Raw genomic sequence first — 23,673 nt, 5'->3', positions numbered from 1 at the left:
AGGCTCTCAATAGGCTCTCAATCAAAACCCTTTTCTCACACTGTCTTTTTCAACTACTTGAGAAAGTTATTTTCTTGCAGTTATTTATTTATTTATTTTAGAAAAATCATTCAGGAGAAGGCTTTAGGAGAAAAATAACAGAAGTGTACTAAACTTTGCGCATGAATAGATCCAAATAGTCAAACTAAATATGAAAAACTTAACAAAGGATATTGATTGAAGTTCTTAAGCTGACAACAAGTAACCTCATGAATGTGTAAAATAAAAAAAGCATTGCAGCTGTCTTTTTTAAGCTTCAGTTTCTACTACAGCAACCATTCTTTTGGAGGTTGACGCTGTCATGCTACAGCATAGGTCTAAATAAAGCACGGAACCACTACTTCAACTACCCTTTTCACCATCTCTCTCACACGCAGTTTCACAAACATGTTACTGTTGGTTTATTGGTGAAGCCATACAAATTGTTGAACTACAGAAAAGTTTGTGATGAGTTTAAGAGGAAAAGGTTGTTCCTCTTAAAAATATATATCCCATTGTAAATCGAATATCAACTTTTGGAAATAGCAGGTCTTTTATCTAGAAATCTCTTTTTTCTTCCAGAAGGAGTCAAAAGAAAAGTAATATAACAGAGGATCCAGACAGCAGTTAGAAACAGTAAGACATACCAGCGGCATGATTTCTTTGCCATGTGCAGCCATTCCTATAGGCACAGGTAAGAACATGGCAAACAAAACCAAGTTCATGACAAAGATCAGCATAACTTTCATCTTGTTGTTGACCTTTGCAGAGTCACTGAGATGTCTGTGCAGAGTCCAAGACACCATAACGGTGCAAACAATGTTGACTGTTAGCATTGTGACCAGTAACACAATCTGAAGGTAAATAACTGCTAATCGAGTTTTACTCAATAAAGGCTCGTAAGAGTAATAAGATTTAAAACAGGTAGGTTGAGTGTGGTCCTGCAAATGTTCTAGAAAGTCCAAACTCTCTGGGATATTCACCACCAGTATAAAACTCCAGACGAATGCAGCTCCTTTCCAGGCATTGGATGAGGTTCTTAAATGGCGTGACCTCAGAGGATAAACCACAGCCAGCAATCTGTCCACACTGATGAAGGTGATAAACATAGAGCTGGAACGGATGTTGTCACGAAAGAGCATTGTGATGATGAGGCACGCCATATTGCTCAGAGGCCATTCACGGGTGGCATGAAAGTAGATCCTCATGGGTAAAGAGATGATGAGTAGCAGGTCTGAGAATGCCAGATTGACCATGAAGACAGCGTGTGGCGATTTGAGGCTGTGGCGGCGAAGAAGAATCCACAGTGCAACTGCATTGAGAGGCAGACCTATCATCATCACGCAGCCAAAGACCCCAGCATAAACCCGGTCCTCTGTGGTGACATTTGATGTGTTCATGATCAGAAAAGATGTTCTTTTTGGTCCTTTATGAAGTATTGCAGCCAAGCAGCGAACGTGTCCTTCTGTGCTGTTCATCTGTGCGACGTGAGGAGAGCTAGTAAGGAACAGGAAACTCTGGTTGTGGTTGCTGACGTAAATTAAGTTTGCTGTTTTCAAATGCAACACATGACATATCAGTTGATATTAACAGCTCTACTCATTAGGATATGATTTATGGCAAGATGAAAGTAAGAGACGATAATGACCAACAGCAGGTCTGAAATAATCATATTGCCCCAGCATAAACCTGTGCGGCCATAGTGAATGTTTAATGTGCTCATGGCGATAAAAGAAATGTATACATACCCTTGATTAAAACTGCAGCTGAGCACAACACTCACACATTCATCTCTGTGATCTTTAGCTGTATCAAGTGAGATGACTGGAGAGGCTAAAAAGTCAAGTATTGCAACAGGAAATGTAATGATGCAATCTAAGAGTTATATCACTTACGTAAAAGAATAAAACAATTTGTTTTTCACATGATTTTGAATTTTTTTAATGTAATATCTTCTTATCTAAAAAAGCAAACATAGTTTTATAAGATCTAACAAAGTTTAGAAATAATTGAAACGAATGGTTGTTAAGGAATAAAAAGCCATTGATCAAATTTCACAGTAGAACTTGTAATAAACTCAAATATAAACTGTTCAACAAGTAAGTACTATAACATAAACATAAACATAAACAGTGCACACAATGTTGACTGCTAGCATTGTGACTATTAACACAAGATGTACATTTGCTATACCTTTAGTTAAACCTGGTCTCCTTTTAGGACTGAAATCAAAACATCCACTGTGGTTTGCATTTTTTGGAAAGTCCAGTCTCTCTGGAACATTCAATACCAGCACAAATAGCCAGACCACTGCTGCTCCTTTCCAGGCATTGGATGAAGTTCGAAGATGGCGTGACCTCAGAGGATAAACCACAGCCAGAAGTCTGTCCACGCTGATGAAAGTAATGAAGAAGGCGCTGGAGCGGAGGTTGTTGCGAAAAAGCATTGTGATGAATTGGCACACCATATTGCTCAGAGGCCATTCACGGGTGGCGTGAAAGTAGATCCTCATGGGCAAAGAGATGATGACTAGCAGGTCTGATACTGCAGACCTATCACCATAATGCAGCCAAAGACCCCAGCATAAACCCGGTCCTCTGTCGTGACATTTGATGCGTTCATGATGAAGTTTCTTCCTTCTTTATGAACTGAATTGCAGCTGAGCAGCAAACCTTCCACTCTCTGATGATTGACAAATAATAAACATACTTTTTATACAATTTGACAACATTTAGAACCAATACTATTAACATCTGTATCCAAGGCTAAATTTAAAGGCTGTATTTTTCCCAACTCCCACTGACAAACAGGTAGCATTAAAACCAGTTGCAAGTTTTTACCATTTTGTTTTACTGTTTTACAGCTATAAACTAGTTTTACTGTGAAAAAGACAAACCAAACCAGGCTGCAGGTCTACACCAACGCATAAAAGTGTTTCCACAGTTACAGAGCCAGCTATTTCCTTTTTTTCCCAGTAGTTGTGTTATGAGCTCTCGATTTGGATTTTGCATAGAGACATGTAAACTTGAGATTTCCTGATTTTCACAAATAAGCTTATTTCATAAAATGTTACAAATAATTAGCAAAAAATGAATGAATTCTCATAAAACAGCCTAGATTCTTTTGCTATTTGAAGTTTTCATGATGCCGATTAACCTTTTTATGACTCTTAGAGCCCTGAGAAATTCAAGATTGTTCAAATGCTCTCAAAACCTCACATTGTCTGTAGTTTCTCCACCAGCAAAATGAGCCAGACGAGCGCAGATCCTTTTCAGGCACAGGACGAGGGTCTAAGATGGCATGGCGTCAAGGAAAAACCACAGCCAACAGACGTTCCAAGCTGATGACAGGGATGAAGTTGGCGCTGGAGAGGATCTTGTTGTTAAAGAGCATTGTGATGAACAGTGTGTGAAGAGTTAAAAGGTTTCTGTTAAAATGTGGTTTGTTTTACGTGCTTGACAGTATCTTGTTCTGTGGTATGGACTTCCGGAGGTCTTTTTAAACTCTCCAGCAGATAAAGACAGGTTGTTTCCTCAGTCATCAAGTGTACAAAATGTACAATAAATCAGCTACAGTCCTGAAGCTTTAAATTTGAAGAATAGTTTTATAAAACTGAAGCTAACAAGTCTTTTCTCTCTCTCTCCCACTGCCTAAGCTTCACAAGTACATTTAACTGACAATTATTGTTGAGTTACTGGTGAAAATTTCATTCGATTTTATTTATATAGCACCAATTCACAACAACATTCACCCAAAGGTGCTTTATATTATAAAATAAGGAACCCACAATATTAGAATGAAACCCCCAAAATTCCATGACTGAACCCCCTCTGAACAAACCTGTGGTAACAGTGGGTAGAAAAAAAGTTCCATTCTAACAGGAAGAAACTTCCTACAAACCCAGGGTCAGGGAGGGCACCAGCTGCCACAAATGATTGGGGTGAGTGGAAAGACAAGAAAGCAGAGAGGGAGTCAAAAGACACACAATAGTACAATAAGCTCAGTTTCAGAATTTAGGAATTGGGAAAATATGCTTGAACTAAATGAGCATTTTGGGCAATAACAAATTAGTTCACCAAAAAAAGAAAAGAATGCATGTCAAAAAGAAAATATCATACCAAAAATATCATGTCTAGCATCTACATTTCTCCTCCGTTCGTTGCATCTTCCTTTTTCTTCCAAAAGGAGTCAAAAGAAAAGTAATACAACAGAGGATCCAGACAGCAGTTAGAAACAGTAAGACATACCAGCGGCATGATTTCTTTGGCATGTGTAGCCATACCTATAGGCACAGGTAAGAACATGGCAAACAAAACCAAGTTCATGACAAAGATCAGCATAACTTTCATCTTGTTGTTGACCTTTGCAGAGTCACTGAGATCTCTGTGCAGAGTCCAAGACACCGTAACGGTGCAAACAATGTTGACTGTTAGCATTGTGACCAGTAACACAATCTGAAGGTAAATAACTGCTAATCGAGTTTTACTCAATAAAGGCTCGTAAGAGTAATAAGATTTAAAACAGGTAGGTTGAAAGTGGTTCTGCAAATGTTCTAGGAAGTGCAAACTCTCTGGGATATTCACCACCAGCATAAAACTCCAGACGAATGCAGCTCCTTTCCAGGCATTGGACGAGGTTCTTAAATGGCGTGACCTCAGAGGATAAACCACAGCCAGAAATCTGTCCACACTGATGAAGGTGATAAGAGGCCAGATGCCTGTGGCATGAAAGTAGATCCTCATGGGTAAAGAGATGATGAGTAGCAGGTCTGAGAATGCTAGATTGACCATGAAGACAGCGTTGGGTGATTTGAGGCTGTGGCGGCGAAGAAGAATCCACAGTGCGACTGCATTGAGAGGCAGACCTATCACCATCACGCAGCCAAAGACCCCAGCATACACCTGTTCATCTTCTGTGGTGCTGTTTGATATGTTCATGATCAGAAAAGATGTTCTTTTTGGTCCTTTATGAAGTCCTTTATGAAGTTTTGCAGACAAGCACATGTCCTTCTGTGCTGTTCATCTGTGTGACGTGAGGAGAGCTAGTAAGGAACAGGAAACCCTGGTTGTGGTTGCTGACATAAATTAATTTTGCTGTTTTCAAATGCAACACGTGACATATCAGTTGACATTAACAGCTCTACTCATTAGGATATGATTTATGGCAAGATGAAAGTAAGAGATGATAATGACCAAAGGCAGGTCTGAAATAATCATATTGCCCCAGCATAAACCTGTGCGGCCATAGTGAATTTTTAATGTGCTCATGGCGATAAAAGAAATGTATACATACCCTTGATTAAAACTGCAGCTGAGCACAACACTCACACATTCATCTCTGTGATCTTTAGCTGTATCAAGTGAGATGACTGGAGAGGTTAAAAAGTCAAGTATTGCAACAGGAAATGTAATGATGCAATCTAAGAGTTATATCACTTACGTAAAAGAATAAAACAATTTGTTTTTCACACGGTTTTGAATTTTTTTTAATGTAATATCTTCTTAGCTAAAAAAGCAAACATAGTTTTATAAGATGTAACAAAGTTTAGAAATAATTGACACAAATGGTTATTAAGGAATAAAAAGCCAGGGATCAAATTTCATAGTAGAACTTATAATAAACTCAAATATAAACTGTTCAACAAGTAAGTCTTCTCAAGTTTTGTTCACTGCTGCAAGATGCTTTATATTTATGGTTATATATATATATATATGTGCGTTTGTGTGTTTATAAACAGATACTTATTGATACTAAAAATTGCTATCAAAAATTGCTATCAGATTAGATGTCATCGGTGCTGTCTTTACCTTCCTCCTGCACACAGGCAAGCACACAGCCCCTCTCCTCAGTAGCAGCTGAAATAGCTGAAGTTCAGAACACTGACAGTGGCGCTGTCACTTGGTGTTCGCTCGCTCTGTGGTATAGTATCACTTCCTGTTCCTGCTCAAACACAGTGGTGTTTCTGAGTAGCTTTTCTGCTTAGCAATTTAATTTAAATCTTTTGATACATCCCTTTTCATAGTATAATCTTAACGTGCTTCATCTGAATCACCCTTTCTGTGTACTCACTACCTAATTTATACCCAAAGTATTCACTCACTGTCTCTTTACTGTTTCGCTAGCTTAGCTTAGCTCGTAGCCGACTCGTTAGCACCATGGCTACTTCACCTGTCCCTCCTGCACTTTCCTGCTCATTGTGTCAGATGTTTAGTTACTCCTCGGCCTCCTTTAGCAGTAATGATACCTGTAATAAATGTAGCATATTTGCAGCTCTGGAGGCCAGGATTACTGAATTGGAGACTAACTATTACCCGTAGCTAGCCAGGCCCCTGTAGCTGGTGCAGCCGAAGATAGCGTAGGCCCCGCTAGCTGTTCCCCGGCAGACCCCAAGCAGCTGGGGAAAGAGGGGCGGCTGGGTGACGGTGAGGAGGAAGCATAGTCTTAAACTGAAGCCCCAGGTACACCACCAACCTGTTCATGTGTTCAACTGCTTTTCCCCACTCGGCGACACACCCGCCGGGGTCAAACTCTGGTAATTGGTGATTCTGTTCTCAGACATGTGAAGCTAGAGACACCGGCAACCATAGTCAATTGTCTTCCAGGGGCCAGAGCAGGCGACATTGAAGGAAATTTAAAACTGCTGGCTAAGGGTAAACGTAAATACAGTAAGATCATAATTCACGTCGGCAGTAATGACACCCGGTTACGCCAATCGGAGGTCACTAAAATCAATATTGAATCGGTGTGTAACTTTGCCAAAACAATGTCGGACTCTGTAGTTTTCTCTGGTCCCTCCCAATCAGACCAGGAGTGACATGTTTAGCCGCATGTTCTCCTTAAATTGCTGGCTGTCTGAGTGGTGTCCCAGAAACGATGTGGGCTTCATAGATAATTGGCAAACCTTCTGGAGGAAACCTGGTCTTGTTAGGAGAGACGGCATCCATCCCACTTTGGATGGAGCAGCTCTCATTTCTAGAAATATGGACCAATTTATTAAACCCCCAAAATATGACTATCCAGAGTTGGGACCAGGAAGCAGAGTTGCAGTCTTACACGCCTCTCTGCAGCTTCTCTCCTCCTGCTACCCCCAAAACCCATCTCCATTGAGACTGTGTCAGCTCCCAAAAGACAAAAAAACAAACTAAAACCAGCAATAAACAACTTAAACATAAAAATCACAAAGAAAGAACAATACAGTATCCACATCTGAACCAAAGAGTAAAACAGTGAAATGTGGATTATTAAATATTAGGTCTCTCTCTCCAAGTCTCTGTTAGTACATGACTTAATAATTGATCAACAAATCGATTTACTCTGCCTTACAGAAACCTGGTTGCAGCAGGATGAGTATGTTAGTTTAAATGAATCAACACCCCGAGTCATTCTAACTACCAGAAATCCCGAAGCACAGGCCGAGGGGCGGTGTGGCAGCAATTTTTCACACCAGCCTATTAATTAACGAAAGACCAAGACAGACTTTTAATTCATTTGAAAGCCTGATGCTTAGCCTCGTCCACCCCAGCTGTAAAACTCAGAAACCAGTCTTACTTGTTATCATCTATCGTCCACCTGGGCCTTACACAGAGTTTCTCTCTGATTTCTCAGACTTTTTATCTGATTTAGTGCTCAGCTCAGATAAAATAATTATTGTGGGTGATTTTAACATCCATGTAGATGCTAAAAATGACAGCCTCAACATCGCATTTAATCTGTTACTAGACTCAATTGGCTTCTCTCAAAATGTAAAAGAACCCACCCACCACTTTAATCACACTCTAGATCTTGTTTTAACATATGGCATAGAAACTGAACATTTAACAGTGTTTCCTGAAAACCCTCTGCTGTCTGATCATTTCCTGATAACATTTACATTTACAATAATTGATTACACAGCAGTGGAGAGTAGACTTTATCAAAGTAGATGTCTTTCTGAAAGTGCTGTAACTAAGTTTAAGAATATAATCCACCCACTGTTATCATCTTCAATGCCCTGTACCAACATAGAGCAGAGCAGCTATCTGAACGCTACTCCAACAGAGGTCGATTATCTTGTTAATAATTTTACCTCCTCACTACGTGCGACTCTGGATACTGTAGCTCCTGTGAAAACTAAGGCCTCAAATCCAAAGTACCTGACTCGTGGTATAATTCTCAAACACGTAGCCTAAAGCAGATAACTCGTAAGCTGGAGAGGAAATGGCGTGTCACAAATTTAGAGGATCATCATTTAGCCTGGAGAAATAGTTTGCTGCTTTATAAGAAAGCCCTCCGCAAAGCCAGAACATCTTACTATTCGTCACTGATTGAAGAAAATAAGAACAACCCCAGGTTTCTCTTCAGCACTGTAGCCAGGCTGACAAAAAGTCAGAGCTCTACTGAGCCAACCATCCCTTTAACGTTAACTAGTAATGACTTCATGAACTTCTTCACAAATAAAATTTTTATCATTAGAGAAAAATTACCAATAATCATCCCACAGATGTAATATTATCTACAGCTACTCTTAGTACCATCAATGTTAAGTTAGACTCTTTTCTCCAATTGATCTTTCTGAGTTAACTTCAATAATTAATTCCTCCAAACCATCAACGTGTCTTTTAGACCCCATTCCTACAAAACTGCTCAAAGAAGTCCTGCCATTAATTAATTCTTCGATCTTAAATATGATCAACCTATCTCTAATAATCGGCTATGTACCACAGGCCTTCAAGCTGGCTGTAGTTAAACCTTTACTTAAAAAGCCATCTCTAGACCCAGCTGTCTTAGCTAATTATAGGCCAATCTCCAACCTTCCTTTCATATCAAAAATCCTTGAAAGAGTAGTTGTCAAACAGCTAACTGATCATCTGCAGAGGAATGGCTTATTTGAAGCGTTTCAGTCAGGTTTCAGAGCTCATCACAGCACAGAAACAGCTTTAGTGAAGGTTACAAATGATCTTCTTATGGCCTCTGACAGTGGACTCATTCTGTGCTTGTCCTGCTAGACCTCAGTGCAGCATTCGATACTGTTGACCATAATATCCTATTAGAGCGATTAGAACATGCTGTAGGTATTACAGGTACTGCACTGCAGTGGTTTGTATCATATCTATCTAATAGACTCCAGTTTGTACATGTAAATGGAGAGTCCTCTTCAGACACTAAGGTCAATTATGGTGTTCCACAGGGTTCAGTGCTAGGACCAATTCTATTTACTTTATACATGCTTCCCTAGGCAACATCATTAGAAGACATAGCATAAATTTTCACTGCTATGCAGATGACACGCAGCTCTATCTATCCATGAAGCCAGGTAACACACACCAATTAGTTAAACTGCAGGAATGTCTTAAAGACATAAAGACCTGGATGGCCGCTAACTTTCTGCTTCTTAATTCAGATAAAACTGAGGTTATTGTACTCGGCCCTGAAAATCTTAGAAATATGGTATCTAAGCAGATTCTTACTCTGGATGGCATTACCTTGGCCTCCAGTAACACTGTGAGAAACCTTGAGTCATTTTTGACCAGGACATGTCCTTCAATGCACATATTAAACAAATATGTAAGACTGCTTTCTTCCATTTGCGCAACATCTCTAAAATTAGAAATATCCTGTCTCAGAGTGATGCTGAAAAACTAGTTCATGCATTTATTACTTCCAGGCTGGACTACTGTAATTCACTATTATCAGGAAGTCCTAAAAACTCGCTGAGAAGCCTTCAGCTAATCCAAAATGCTGCAGCAAGAGTCCTGACAGGGACTAGAAAGAGAGAGCATATTTCTCCTGTTTTGGCTTCCTTCATTGGCTTCCTGTTAAATCCAGAATTGAATTCAAAATCCTGCTCCTCACATACAAGGTCTTAAATAATCAGGCCCCATCTTATCTTAATGACCTTGTAGTACCATATCACCCTATTAGAGCACTTCGCTCTTGCACTGCAGGCCTACTTGTTGTTCCTAGAGTATTTAAAAGTAGAATGGGAGGCAGAGCCTTCAGTTTTCAGGCCCCTCTTCTGTGGAACCAGCTTCCAGTTTGGATTCGGAGACAGACACTATCTCTACTTTCAAGATTAGGCTTAAAACTTTCCTTTTGCTAAAGCATATAGTTAGGGCTGGACCAGGTGACCCTGAATCCTCCCTTAGTTATGCTGCAATAGACGTGAGGCTGCCGGGGATTCCCATGATGCATTGAGTTTTTCCTTTCCAGTCACCTTTCTCACTCACTATGTGCTAATAGACCTCTCTGCATCGAATCATATCTGTTATTAATCTCTGTCTCTCTTCCACAGCATGTCTTTATCCTGTCTTCCTTCTTTCACCCCAACCGGTCGCAGCAGATGGCCGCCTCCCCCTGAGCCTGGTTCTGCCGGAGGTTTCTTCCTGTTAAAGGGAGTTTTTCCTTCCCACTGTCGCCAAAGTGCTTGCTCATAGGGGGTCATATGATTGTTGGGTTTTTCTCTATTTATTATTGTGCAATCTACTGTACAATATAAAGCGCCTTGAGGCGACTTTTGTTGTGATTTGGCGCTATATAAATAAAATTGAATTGAATTGAATTGAATTGAAACTTCATGAGGAATTTGTAAAGGTCAGGCAGGTCAGAACACTCAGTATGAATGTAAGCCTGGTTGATATGCACATTCATTTAAAAAATGTAACTATTAGCAATTACCAGATAGCTGCACTGTTGATCATCCTGGATGAGTATTATTACAATGAAGAGTAATGCTGCAACCGGCCAGTCACGTTGTGTGATGTCAAAGCTATGCAACGGTGGAAAAAAGAAAACAAAAATACCTTTGTTTATATAAACTCTCTTCTGGAACAAATAGTAAATGTTTCAAGTGGGTTTTTTCTATTAATTAATGCAATATAAGAAATTCATTATCAAATTAGGTTTGCTGTTTGCCAAATTTAGCTTGCTTTGCTTGTGATAGTTTTTAATATCATTAGTTAGCTTCTTAGCTAATGCAAACTGAATGCTCTGACAATGTGATTGGTCAGTTGCGATGTTGCAGCTGGACTAACATTGCTTTGATGATACAGGAACAACACCATCACAGGGGTAACAGATTGTCTCTGACTGAAGCTGAGAAAAGTCTACCAGCAACTCCACCTTTCCTGTTTATGTGCTATAAGATCTGCCTCTATGTCTAATTCTCAGATGAGCATATTTCCCCAACTATTAACAATTCTTTGAAAACAGAAGAAGTGTTCAAAATTTGCCAAAATTTCCTGACTCTAATAACAAGCCTTTTACAATCTTAGTCCATCATTGTTGTTCGAAGCTTCAGAAACATTTTATTAAACAATTACCTACAAAAAAAAAAAAAAAAATCTCCCAATACAGTTGAACAAAATACCTGTCCCATGGCTACACAATCACTTTTTTTGGAAAATAGGAAAACCATAATATGACTGGAATTATACATTGAAATGGCATGTCCTAAGGTTACTGCTCTCTTGCCGGATCCGCATCTTCTTTTTTCTTCCAGAAGCCATCAAAGGAAAAGTAATATAAAAATGGATCTAGACAACAGTTCACAGCAGGGGCGGATCTAGAAGGGTGGCATGGGGTGGCAAGTGCACCCTAAAATGATCCCTTGCCACCCCAAGTGCCACCCCAGTTTTGCATATGACAGTGTTGTTTATTAAAATAAGATCGCATTAACAGTTTGAGCGTAGTTACAGTTAACAGTGAATATAAATGCCAAATCTGAATACATTGGATAGTGTCCCCCCCGCACCATTAACAAATGGTTCAGCCCATAGCAGGACCGACTTTTTTCTTGTTTTCAGTAGCAAGCGGTGCTTATGATTGTGCCAGAGCACATTTTGAACAACACCATGGGAATTTCGCTTTTTACACAGGTGGTTGGATGTTACACTCTGGAAATGGAAGGAAGGTGAGTGTTATTAACCCTCTGTGGTCCATGGACACGCTGCACCTCCAAATCACATGACTGATGTAAGCTGACATAGCAACAAGCTGCAGCCACGCTGAGTCTCTATTTCAGCCCACATTGAAAGTTCGGACTTCAAAGTTTTTAAATTTTAATTACAGGCCAGTAAATCCAGAGTTATCATAATATATACAAGCCACGCTTTTTTCTAAATACTGTCGTCATGTTTTTGTGTGTGTGTGTTTTAAACGTTTTCTAAGGAAAGCGCGAAAACAGTAAAGAAAGGAAAAAAAGCCACCTCTTTCCTATCGGTGGAAAAATGTACCATGTCGACCAATTTAAAAAAAAAAAGTCAACACGTGATTTGGTTGTTTAGGAAGAGGGAGAGTTTTGGGAGTGACGGTAACGGCAGCGAGACAGAGCGAAGCGAGTGAGAGAGAGAGAGAGAGAGAGAGTTTTAGATGTGGGAGATTTGTGACGTTTAGTGTGGAGTGTATACTTAGTGTGTTGTGTTGTCTTGTGTAGTTGTTCTGTTGTGTAGTCGTTTTGTTTTGTGTGTCAGTGAGGGCACTAATGAATGTCACAAAGGCACATTTGCAATATAAACACTGTCACTAAGTAGAAAACCAGTGGAGTGATACACCTGTTGTCAGGCCTGCAGGTTTCTCCCTGTGCTGTTCTCCTCTGTCTTTTGGTGGACAAACTTTTTTTTTACTGGCACACATCATTTGTGGGGCATCTTATTGCGAAACCTGATTGTTCTCTCATTTTAGTTTTAGTAATATTTTTAAATGGTTGTACAAAATGGAAAAAAAACCACCCCGCAGGTGTATTGGCTCCATTTTTAGATAAATAGTTGTATATGTTTACAAAATGTACAATTTATATTTGCATTTCAAGTTATAAAAATTTACTCAGCATGCCTGTGGGGTTTTTTTACAGTAAAAAATACTACTAGGATTTTAAGTTCTTTGTGTGATTTCAGATCAGTAATTCTAATGCAGTATGTCAGTGAAAAAAAGAACCAAATTCAGTTGAGCTGAAAAGAATGATACCAAACAAGGCAAGGGGGAAAAAATAAAATGAAACAATTTGAGGGTGAAATACAAATGTAAACTCAAAAGGAGTCAAAAATGGCCGGTTATATTTTGGACCTCAGTGGGTTAATCCAACAAATCATGAAAAATTAGGTTTAAATTTTTGTTCATGACAGTGCAGATTTCTGACATTTTGTGTAATTTAAGCTGTAACAATGTGATTGATTTCTAACAAAAAACAGTGTGAAACTTAAGTTAGACGTGTGTTTGTAAATGAACCGCCCCATGTTGTGTAGCTTTCTGGATTTTATACTTATTGGGCTACATATTTATTTATTATACAGGCTATACAGTACATAAGATCAAAACTCACATGTTTTATGTAACTAAAGTGTGTAATTATGTGGGCTACAGACAATAATTAAGTTATACACTATATTTATATGAAAAACGTGTATACTTACTACATTTGAATTATTTTAACCATATGTAACCACCTGCATATGTGTTTGAAAAAAAGGCTTTGATTTTGCCACCCCATTTGATTCCTTTGCCACCCTCATGCCACCCCAAGAAAATTTCTCTAGATCCGCCCCTGGTTCACAGCACTAAGACATATCAATGGCTTTAATTCAGTAGGTTTAACTGTAACTACACCTATTGACAAAGGTAGGAAACAGATAGTAAACAAAACCAAGTTCATGACAAATATCAGCATTACATTCATCTTGTTGTTGATCGCAGAGTCAATGAGATGTCTACGCAGTACCCAAGACACCGTAACAGTGCACACAATGTTGACTGCTAGCATTGTGATGATTAACATAAGATATACAAATGCTATACCTTTAGTTAAACCTGGTCTCCATTCAGGACTGAAATCAAAACAACTACTGTTGGCATTTTTTACAAAGTCCAATCTCTCTGGAACATTCAATACCAGCACAAATAGCCAGACCATTGCTGCTCCTTTCCAGGCATTAGATGAAGTTCGAAGATGGCGTGACCTCAGAGGATAAACCACAGCCAGAAGTCTGTCCACGCTGATGAAAGTAATGAAGAAGGCGCTGGAGTGGAGGTTGTTGCGAAAAAGCATTGTGATGAATTGGCACGCCATATTGCTCAGAGGCCATTCACGGGTGGCGTGAAAGTAGATCCTCATGGGCAAAGAGATGATGGCTAGCAGGTCTGAGAGTGCCAGGTTGACCATGAAGACAGCGTTGGGTGATTTGAGGCTGTGGCGGCGAAGAAGAATCCACAGTGCGACTGCATTGAGAGGCAGACCTATCACCATAATGCAGCCAAAGACCCCAGCATAAACCCGGTCCTCTGTCGTGACATTTGATGCGCTCATGATGAAGTTTCTTCCTCGTTTATGAACTGAATTGCAGCTGAGCAGCAAACCTTCCACTCTCTGATGATTATCTGTGTGAAGTGAGGGTAGAATAGACTAGGGAGTGTGAAATATTGCAACAGGAAATCTGGTGGTGCAATTCGATCGCGGCCACTGACGTTAATAGTTATAACATTTTTAATTGAAATATTTGAATTAATTTAACATTTTTAATTGAAATATTTTGTTTGACAAACAATATATTATGACTCTTAGAGCCCCGAGAAATTCAAGATTGTTCAAACGCTTTCAAAACCTCACATCATCTATAATTTCTCCACCAGCAAAATGAGCCAGACGAGCGCAGATCCTTTTCAGGCACAGGACGAGGGTCTAAGATGGCATGGCGTCAAGGAAAAACCACAGCCATCAGACGTTCCAAGCTGATGACAGGGATGAAGTTGGCGCTGGAGAGGATGTTGTTGTTAAAGAGCATTGTGATGAACAGTGTGTGAAGAGTTAAAAGGTTTCTGTTAAAATGTGGTTTGTTTTACGTGCTTGACAGTATCTTGTTCTGTGGTATGGACTTCCGGAGGTCTTTTTAAACTCTCCAGCAGATAAAGACAGGTTGTTTCCTCAGTCGTCAAGTGTACAAAATGTACAATAAATCAGCTACAGTCCTGAAGCTTTAAATTTGAAGCATAGTTTTATAAAACTGTGAAGCTAACAAGTCTTTTCTCTATCTCTCCCACTGCCTAAGCTTCACAAGTACATTTAACTGACAATTATTGTTGAGTTACTGGTGAAAATTTCATTCGATTTTATTTATATAGCACCAATTCACAACAACAGTCACCCAAAGGTGCTTTATATTATAAAATAAGGAACCCACAATATTAGAATGAAACCCCCAAAATTCCATGACTGAACCCCCTCTGAACAAACCTGTGGTAACAGTGGGTAGAAAAAAAGTTCCATTCTAACAGGAAGAAACTTCCTACAAACCCAGGGTCAGGGAGGGGCACCAGCTGCCACAAATAATCGGGGGTGAGTGGAAATACAAGAAAGCAGAGAGAGGCAAGTCAAAAGACACACAATAGTACAATAAGCTCAGTTTCAGAATTTAGGAATTGGGAAAATATGCTTGAACTAAATGAGCATTTTGTGCAATAAAAAGTTAGTTCACCAAAAGAAAGAAAAAAAAATGCATGTCAAAAAGAAAATATCATACCAAAAATATCATGTCTAGCATCTACATTTCTCCTCCGTTCGTTGCATCTTCCTTTTTCTTCCAAAAGGAGTCAAAAGAAAAGTAATACAACAGAGGATCCAGACAGCAGTTAGAAACAGTAAGACATACCAGCGGCATGATTTCTTTGGCATGTGCAGCCATTCCTATAGGCACAGGTAAGAACATGGCAAACAAAACCAAGTTCATGACAAAGATCAGCATAACTTTCATCTTGTTGTTGACCTTTGCAGAGTCACTGAGATCTCTGTGCAGAGTCCAAGACACCATAACGGTGCAAACAATGTTGACTGTTAGCATTGTGACCAGTAACACAATCTGAAGGTAAATAACTGCTAATCGAGTTTTACTCAATAAAGGCTCGTAAGAGTCATAAGATTTAAAACAGGTAGTTTGAAAGTGGTTCTGCAAATGTTCTAGGAAGTCCAAACTCTCTCGGATATTCACCACCAGCAAAAAACTCCAGACGAATGCAGCTCCTTTCCAGGCATTGGACGAGGTTCTTAAATGGCGTGACCTCAGAGGATAAACCACAGCCAGCAATCTGTCCACACTGATGAAGGTTATAAACATAGCCCTGGAACGGATGTTGTCGCGAAAGAGCATTGTAATGATGAGGCACGCCATATTGCTCAGAGGCCAGGTGCCTGTGGCATGAAAGTAGATCCTCATGGGCAACGAGATGATGAGTAGCAGGTCTGAGAATGCCAGGTTGACCATGAAGACAGCGTTGGGTGATTTGAGGCTGTGGCAGCGAAGAAGAATCCACAGTGCGACTGCATTGAGAGGCAGACCTATCACCATCACGCAGCCAAAGACCCAAGCATATGTGACAGGTTGAAGGACCACTGTTCAAGGACTACTGCATATAAAACTGTTCAGTTAATACTAATTCATATCAGTTGATATAAGGACAAAAATAATGTAAATATGGTAAGAAAATGGTTAAGAGTTTATTATTTTTCATGTTCTATTAATGGCTTTCATGTTACTTTAGAGCAGAGGTTCCCAAAGTGTGGGGCCCGCCCCCTAGGGGGGGCACAGAGCCATTGCAGGGGGGCGCGGTATGAAAAGAAAAAAAAAAAAAGAACGCGAACATTTTTCTTGTAAAACAAAGGGGGGCCTGACAAAAAAAGTTTGGGAACCACTGCTTTAGAGAAATGCAATCTATACATCAGTGATCGGCTAGTAAGCCTTTTCTGGGATCGATTAGTAGTGTCTCTATTCTCCACTAGGGGGCTTCCGCGCGTTCTCCTCACTAGGAGGAGATGGTAAATTCGATTCTTTTTACTGAATCGAGTTTTAATGAGTCACTCACCAAAATGAATCGGGTTTCTTGAGTCATTTGAGTCACTGAGTCAGTTGACCAGAGAGTGCAAAAATGTATATTTTCACTCAAACTTAATTTGTTTCTCTTTTTTTTTTTTTTTTTTTTTTTTTTAACCTGTCCCGTTTGGTTCTTTTGCCATCAGAATTATTGTCTAAAGGCGAAGAAAGATGCCCAACGGATTTACTTTACCAAATGGACCATCCCAGCCTTGCCGTAATGGTCCATCTGATTCAACTTTTATTGTTTATTTTATTTTCACTTGCTGAATACGGGACAGACTTGACTGGTGGAAAGAAAGGGAGAAAGAAAGAGGAAAGAAAAAAAAACCTGAGAAGAGGGACGGGGAAAAAGGGCAAAAACAAAACCAACAGAATAAGCAGACAAAAAAAAAATACATATCGATCACCTGGATCACCTGTTGAGAAAGAAAAAAGAAAGCAAGCAGAAGAAGACAAGAGTAATAAACAAGATCACAATGATATATGGGAATATGACAGTAAATACTAAATATTAAACATTATGGTGCAGCACGTGAGATCGACAGCGCACAGTGTGCTTTGAGGTAGGAGCCCAAAAGGGTGTAGTTTGTGTGTGTGATCACCCACACCTGTGAGCATGAACGCGCTTGTTTTTAAAAGGTTCCTTCATGTAATGATCTGCTAGAGGGTGTGGGGGGGCCACTGCCCCGACCTCCAGGGCATGAAGCAGGTATGGAGGAGATCAAAACTCCAGACATCCAGAGGCCCTTTGTTTCTCTTTTAATCTAAATCCTACTGCTAAGATGAATGATTGTAAAAGAAAACTATTTTTTTAGAGCACTATATATCAGCATTAACAGGACCTCAGTTTGGTGTTTCACAAAGCTGCTGATCTCAGACCTGCACAGCTTCCGTTTTTGATGTACTCAGCTGCATGAAGAGCATATGAAATTTTCTCACAATTAAATAAAACCTGATGAAGGTCAAAGGTCGTCACTTGTATGTTGAACTACAAACTTGTCATCTGGAATTCTTTCACAGTTTTTTGCACATAGTGTGTTATTTACCATAAAGTGATTCAGAGTTGTTCATACCAGAGTAACTAGAGAGGATCATATATTTTTAAATATATAACTTTCTACAGGACTGAATATAATACCTTTATGTAAAAGTCCGTAGCTTCTGGGGAGTATCCGAGTATTTATAACATTACACAAACCAAAGTAGGGCTGTTCGATATAACGATATATATCGGATGACGATAGAAAAACGTCTATCGTTTCATTTTACGCTATCGTTTGTTTCGTGGTGTCGCAAAATAAACTGTTTACGGCAATATTTTTTCATTATTTTGATCGTCACTGTAGTGGCTATATTAATTTCCTAAAGTTCTCTTTTTCTCTTATATTTAATATAACCACACTACAGACGGACAAGCGCTTGTTTTTATGCGTTGTCGTTAGCAACAACGAAGGTAAAACCACCTCGTGTCCGCTTGTTTATTTTCCACATAAACCTTTCACAATAAAGCTCAAGATCCTGTTGAGACTTTTCAAAATAAACTGAATCACATGAAAGATGCAGAGTATTTACGGATGAGAAGCAAAAAAGAGCCGTCAGGTGCTAAAAAATAAACCTTAGACTCAAACGTTAGAACAGGCTTTTCCCCGCAGCACGCTGTGTAATAAATACTCACAAAGAAAACAGCGGCCGTTACAACTTATGTCTAAAAATGTATCGTTTCATGTATCACTCGACTCCAGGTACGCGACGCCCAGCTGGAAACACTTCACGCAAGTCGAGCTGCCCGACATTCACAGAATTTACAGAAAATGTTACATTTTTGTGATTTATATCGTTATCAGACGATAGATGTCTTAATATCGGGATATGAGATTTTGGTCATATCGCACAGCCCTAAACCAAAGGTCTCCATCACAGTGTTCATGAAATGCTGGGTTTATCCATCGCCTGGGGCGGGTCTACAGAGGAGTGCTGAAGATTTCCCTGTGAGGGAGCTGCTGGTAAAGATCATGAATCCTGCTTGATCAATGCGATGGGCTTCAGTCTTCCTGGTGTTTCTTAAATGATGCCTCTTTCAGTGGGTCAACAGAACTTCTGGCACAGGACAGCTGTGATGAAAGAAAGGGAAGAAGTTTCTCCAAACCTCTGGACCCAGGAAACCCAGCTTGGTCCTGATGGTCTCCCTCACTAGTTTCTCCCCAGGGTGAATGTAGCTGTTGATAAAATATGGACTCTATTATTAAATGAAAAGAACAAATTAGACTACACTACTGAAACGTTCTGCTGATGTTTTTAAAGTCTCCATGTTACCAGGCTGTAGAGGGCTCTGAAGATTTAAACAGTTTTAGATCCATTACACTCACAGTCTTATGTTACAGTTTTTCTCCATTGGTTTGGCTCATTTCTTGAAACAGAGATTACATTCTCAAAACTCTAAGATCATTTGGCAAAACACTCTTACAGTTCAGCACAACACTATAGCTCACTTGCAAAAGCTCATATCTCTTCCAAAACTGTTCACTCAGGCTTCAATCTAAATCCCTTTCCCATCTAAACAGTCAGTGTCTCCAAAATGGCAAAGATCCTTCTCAAGGATCTTTGCCAATAGCTTTGGCTCATTTCTCGACACAGATTGGACATTCTCATTATTCGTGGTGCTTTTGTCAAAAGCAACCTGGATGGTTGATCACAACAACATGATCCACCTGCAAAAGCTCATATCTCTCCTAAAACAGTTCACTCATGTGTCAAAACTACATTTCTTGCTAATCTGAATAGTCAGTGCCCCCAAAATGCATCGTCCCTTTGGCATTGTGTGAGTACTGCCATACAAAATGTTTAGATGTTTTGTCACTATGGCAGAGGACCAACAATATAACACAGAAAAGAGTAGCCTCCAAGGTTTGACATCACAGATTGCACTCACACTACCAAGGAAATTATAACCATTTCATATTCACACGCAAAGAAAGTTTCATACATATGTAAAAAGAAAATGTACATTACAGTAGTAAATTGTATGAACACAAAATCAAAAAACAAGGACTTATTCAGTGGTCGCTGTACTCATTCTCCCGCCCTTGTCCACAGTCTTCACCCTCCTGATTATTTACACGCTGTTGTCCGTCTGGCCACAGATTCTCGTCCACATCACAGCGGATACTTTCTCTTGCGATGCAACGAGGGAAGAAACGGCATGCATGCCGCAACCATCCCCTGCATTGATCTCCTGTAATGTCGTCACACGCTGCGTCCATAGCATGGAGCAGGGACGGCTGATCCTGAGCATGATGCTCATACACTCTCCACCTCCAAGCAGAGAAAAACTCCTCTATCGGATTGAGGAAAGGAGAGTAAGGTGGTAGGAACCCCATGACCATCCTTGGATGCGTTGCAAACCAGCCCCTAACGAGTGGGCTATGGTGGAAATTGACATTGTCCCACACAATTACATAAATGGGTAGGTGAGGCCCTATGAGACCTCTCTCATTTTCAGGGATAAGATCGGTATAAAGGCGATCCAAGAAGATGAGGAGCTTGTGTGTGTTGTATGGGCCAAGACTGGGGATGTGGGTGGCCACACCATTTTCAGAAATGGCAGCACACATAGTTATATTGCCCCTCGCTGACCTGGGACATCCACTGTGGCCCGGTGGCCAATAATATTACGGCCACGTCTTCGGCCCTTGGCCAGGTTTAAGCCAGCTTCGTCCACGAACACCAGGATGTGAGGGGTCTCATGTCCTTCCAATGCCATTATTCTCTAAAATAGAGTAAAGAACATAAAATCAGTCATACAAAAGAGTCATATACTACAGTTAGACAATTACATGTTCTCCCCCACAGGTTCAATATACTACAGGCCACTACTCCAGTGGTTCTAAACTAGTGATAGGCCTATGAGGAAGTACTGCAGGGGTATATGATAGAAAGGGGAGTGGGAAATACTGATGACTCACTGAGATGTTACAGTAAAACCTACAGTATTAGATAGATTTGATTGGGAGACAACAAAATAAGGATTATAATGAGAATTGTATCATACAGTAAGCTGCAGTTTTCTGTTGAAATTGTTGAAGTCAGATGCAGCAAATACTGATTCTGAAATCAGGTACAGGAGGTATTGAAACCAAATAAGTGAACTACTGCTTACTGTGATTACAGGTAAGGTTATAATGAGAGACAACCAGTAACTGACTTACATTTACATACTGGTAGCGCAGCTCCTTCACTCTGTCAGAGTTCCTCTCAAATTGTACCCTGTAGATTTGTTTCATTGTCATCTGATGCTCCTTCAAAACCTGGTCTATTGTGGAGATGCTTATTGTGTTTATATTCTGGAATATATGATTGTCTTGAAGGATGGCATCACGGATCTGTCTCAATGTGATGGCATTATTTGCCATCACCATGTTACAAATCTCTCTTTCCTGTTGTTCATTGAGCAGTTTTCCTCTGCCACCCACGCGAGGTTGTCGTCCAATCCTACACATAGAACAGAATACAGTAAGTTACCAGTGTAATTGTATTATTGTTTTACTCACAGTAACTTCACCACAATCCTAATGCAACATTGCACAGTGACTGGAATACTACTCTAAACTGTATGAATTATGTAATTCCATAGTTTACAGTAAGTTGTTCAATATCTTTCTTGTCATATTTAGTATCACAACATTCCACTAGTCCTCTCCACCTGCTAGTATAGACCTACTACTGTAGGCAGATGCACATAAAATCTTTACAGTAAGTTATACATTTTTTGCCTCACGCACAGTGCCCTGTCCTATACAACATATAATTCCATCATAGATTACATAGAGTACATACCTGTTTTCCCTGCGAAAGGTTTGGATGATGGAGGAGACTGTAGAGCGAGGCAGATTAGGCTGCACTCGACGACCTGCCTCTGCCATTGTGAGGCCATGGTTTATGACATGGTCTATAATTGTGGCCCGAATTTCATTTGGGACAGCACAGTGTCTTCACGCACCTCGGCCTCTTCCCCCTATTCCTCCACCACGCATTCTCAGTCCTCCTCTTCTTCTTCTTCCTCCTCTTCCTTGAGGGAGAACTTCCCTTTGTCCGTTTGCTTGGCCTTGTCTATCCATGTTCAGAGATCGGACTGGCTCTGGTCAAGCTCTATATATCTGTGTTTGGCAGATATATGGAACACACCTGTGTGTGACACTCCCCCTTCGTTAGTCTAGTTTCACCTGACTATCAATGACTGTCATCAATTTATCAAATATTCAAAGAAATTCATATATGGTATTCATGGTATTATGTTCTTGACCAATTTTGACAATTGAACAGACAGTTGTGCATGCGAGTACTTATACAATGAAATCATGCTGACATGTTTTGGAGAGAATGATCATTAGACTGGGAATCAACTAATCAGTTTAGATCTACAAGATCTATTCATTTGGAAAATGTGCTAAATGTGGGCTAACTGTATAACTGTAGGCTACTTGTACTTAATCATTTGCAAAGATGCACTGAGACAATTGAGACATGTACTAAGGCATTTGCGATTTGATAAAATGAATGGGAAATGCCATTCTGTTGTGAACATTTGCCAAGAGGTTTGGAGGTTTGTCCATGTTATTTTGAGAATGTAATTTCTGTTTCAAGAAATGAGCCAAACCAATGGAGAAAAACTGTAAAATCTCAAAGGACAGCATTATATTTTTGATATTAACAGTAACTCTGGGCCTCTGTAGAGTGTGCAGCTTGTCTCATCGCTGTCTAAAAATGGATAACAAACATAAGAAGTGCTGAATCCTTCAATAACACAGACTATTAAGAGTATTAGGTGTGTAGCATCGCTAACTAGCTAGCAACAAGCCTCCAACACAGTGCGTATGCTAGCGGCTAATCTAACTACTGAATTAACAACAGAGTGATTTTAGAACTATAAGATGATAAGCTGTGTGTGTTTTTTTATAACAGTGACATGGTTGTATTTACCTTAATTAAAGGAGTCGTCAGCCGCGGTAAACCAGCAAAAAAACTCGAGCAGCCGGGCTACGTAAAAAGTGTAGGGGGGCGTGTTTGCGGTCACGTCCAGCGGGTGTGTGGGCGGGAGCGTTACACAGTCGCTCCACCTCAAGTCACTACTGCGCAGACTCTGGCTCCAAATTTGCAAGATGGCAGCCTCCACAAGCGGGATATTTTGGCTTCATTTTTGCACAATGGTAGGAGGCGGAGTCGTGTCGTCCATGTTTTCTACAGTCAATGGTCCTGAGTGATTCGCTTATGCTATGATTCAGCACAGCAAGGGAGGGGGTGAGTAACTCAAATGTGCTGTTAGCATGCTAGCTGAGCGATGCTACTGTGAACCGAGGAGCTATTGTCTTGATGTGAGCTTCTACTCAGGATTTTTTCTTCCAGTTCAGAGCAGAAATGTTTTTGTTAAGAAACTGGCTGTTGTTTTTTTCCCCACAATTTTAATTATAAGCTAGATATATTTCTACTAATGGAATTAGCTTGCTAACAGCAACAGGGATGAGTCAGTGACTCAGTTGCGCTTGTGAATCATGATTCATGAGTCAATAAAGTGATTCTCGAGTATTGAACGATTCGTTCATGAATGGAACATCACTACTCCTCACTGCAATAAACTACTGCATGAGAGACGCAAGTCATAATCACTCTCGTGATTCTTTTCCCCCTGTTTTCAGGTAAAAGTGTTCAAAAGTTGATATATTTCCAATTTGTACACTGTTAAGATATTTAAGAGGTAATCCTTCATTGTTTTGTAAGCGTTAGAAGCATTATATTACAGTTTTGTGCACATATACGTGGCGGTTTTGAG

General features: G+C 40.0%; 4 protein-coding genes across 4 annotated transcripts; all 4 read right to left on the bottom strand.

Annotated features, from left to right (window-relative positions):
- Positions 1-416: 416 nt before the first annotated feature.
- LOC116321642 (lysophosphatidic acid receptor 6-like) lies at positions 417-1,588 on the bottom strand. Its single transcript, XM_031741545.2, has one exon. It carries the CDS (start codon positions 1,494-1,496, stop codon positions 573-575), a length of 924 nt encoding a protein of 307 aa, XP_031597405.2. The 5' UTR covers positions 1,497-1,588; the 3' UTR covers positions 417-572.
- A 2,410-nt stretch (positions 1,589-3,998) lies between these two features.
- LOC120443596 (lysophosphatidic acid receptor 6-like) lies at positions 3,999-5,021 on the bottom strand. Its single transcript, XM_039622511.1, has one exon. The coding sequence runs from the start codon at positions 5,019-5,021 to the stop codon at positions 4,158-4,160; it is 864 nt and encodes a 287-aa protein (XP_039478445.1). The 3' UTR covers positions 3,999-4,157.
- An 8,501-nt stretch (positions 5,022-13,522) lies between these two features.
- On the bottom strand, positions 13,523-14,301 carry LOC116321662 (lysophosphatidic acid receptor 6-like). Its single transcript, XM_031741568.2, has one exon. The coding sequence runs from the start codon at positions 14,291-14,293 to the stop codon at positions 13,523-13,525; it is 771 nt and encodes a 256-aa protein (XP_031597428.2). The 5' UTR covers positions 14,294-14,301.
- Positions 14,302-14,999: 698 nt separating this feature from the next.
- LOC120443541 (lysophosphatidic acid receptor 6-like) lies at positions 15,000-20,233 on the bottom strand. The gene is made up of 2 exons (XM_039622403.1): positions 20,098-20,233; positions 15,000-16,369 (listed from the first exon to the last, which is right to left on the bottom strand). The coding sequence occupies exons 1-2, from the start codon at positions 20,231-20,233 to the stop codon at positions 15,525-15,527; spliced, it is 981 nt and encodes a 326-aa protein (XP_039478337.1). The 3' UTR covers positions 15,000-15,524.
- Positions 20,234-23,673: the final 3,440 nt, after the last annotated feature.

Source organism: Oreochromis aureus, linkage group 14 (genome assembly GCF_013358895.1).
Source record: "Oreochromis aureus strain Israel breed Guangdong linkage group 14, ZZ_aureus, whole genome shotgun sequence".
NCBI classification, from domain to species: domain Eukaryota; kingdom Metazoa; phylum Chordata; class Actinopteri; order Cichliformes; family Cichlidae; genus Oreochromis; species Oreochromis aureus.
This window is presented reverse-complemented; position numbering and strand designations above follow the sequence as displayed.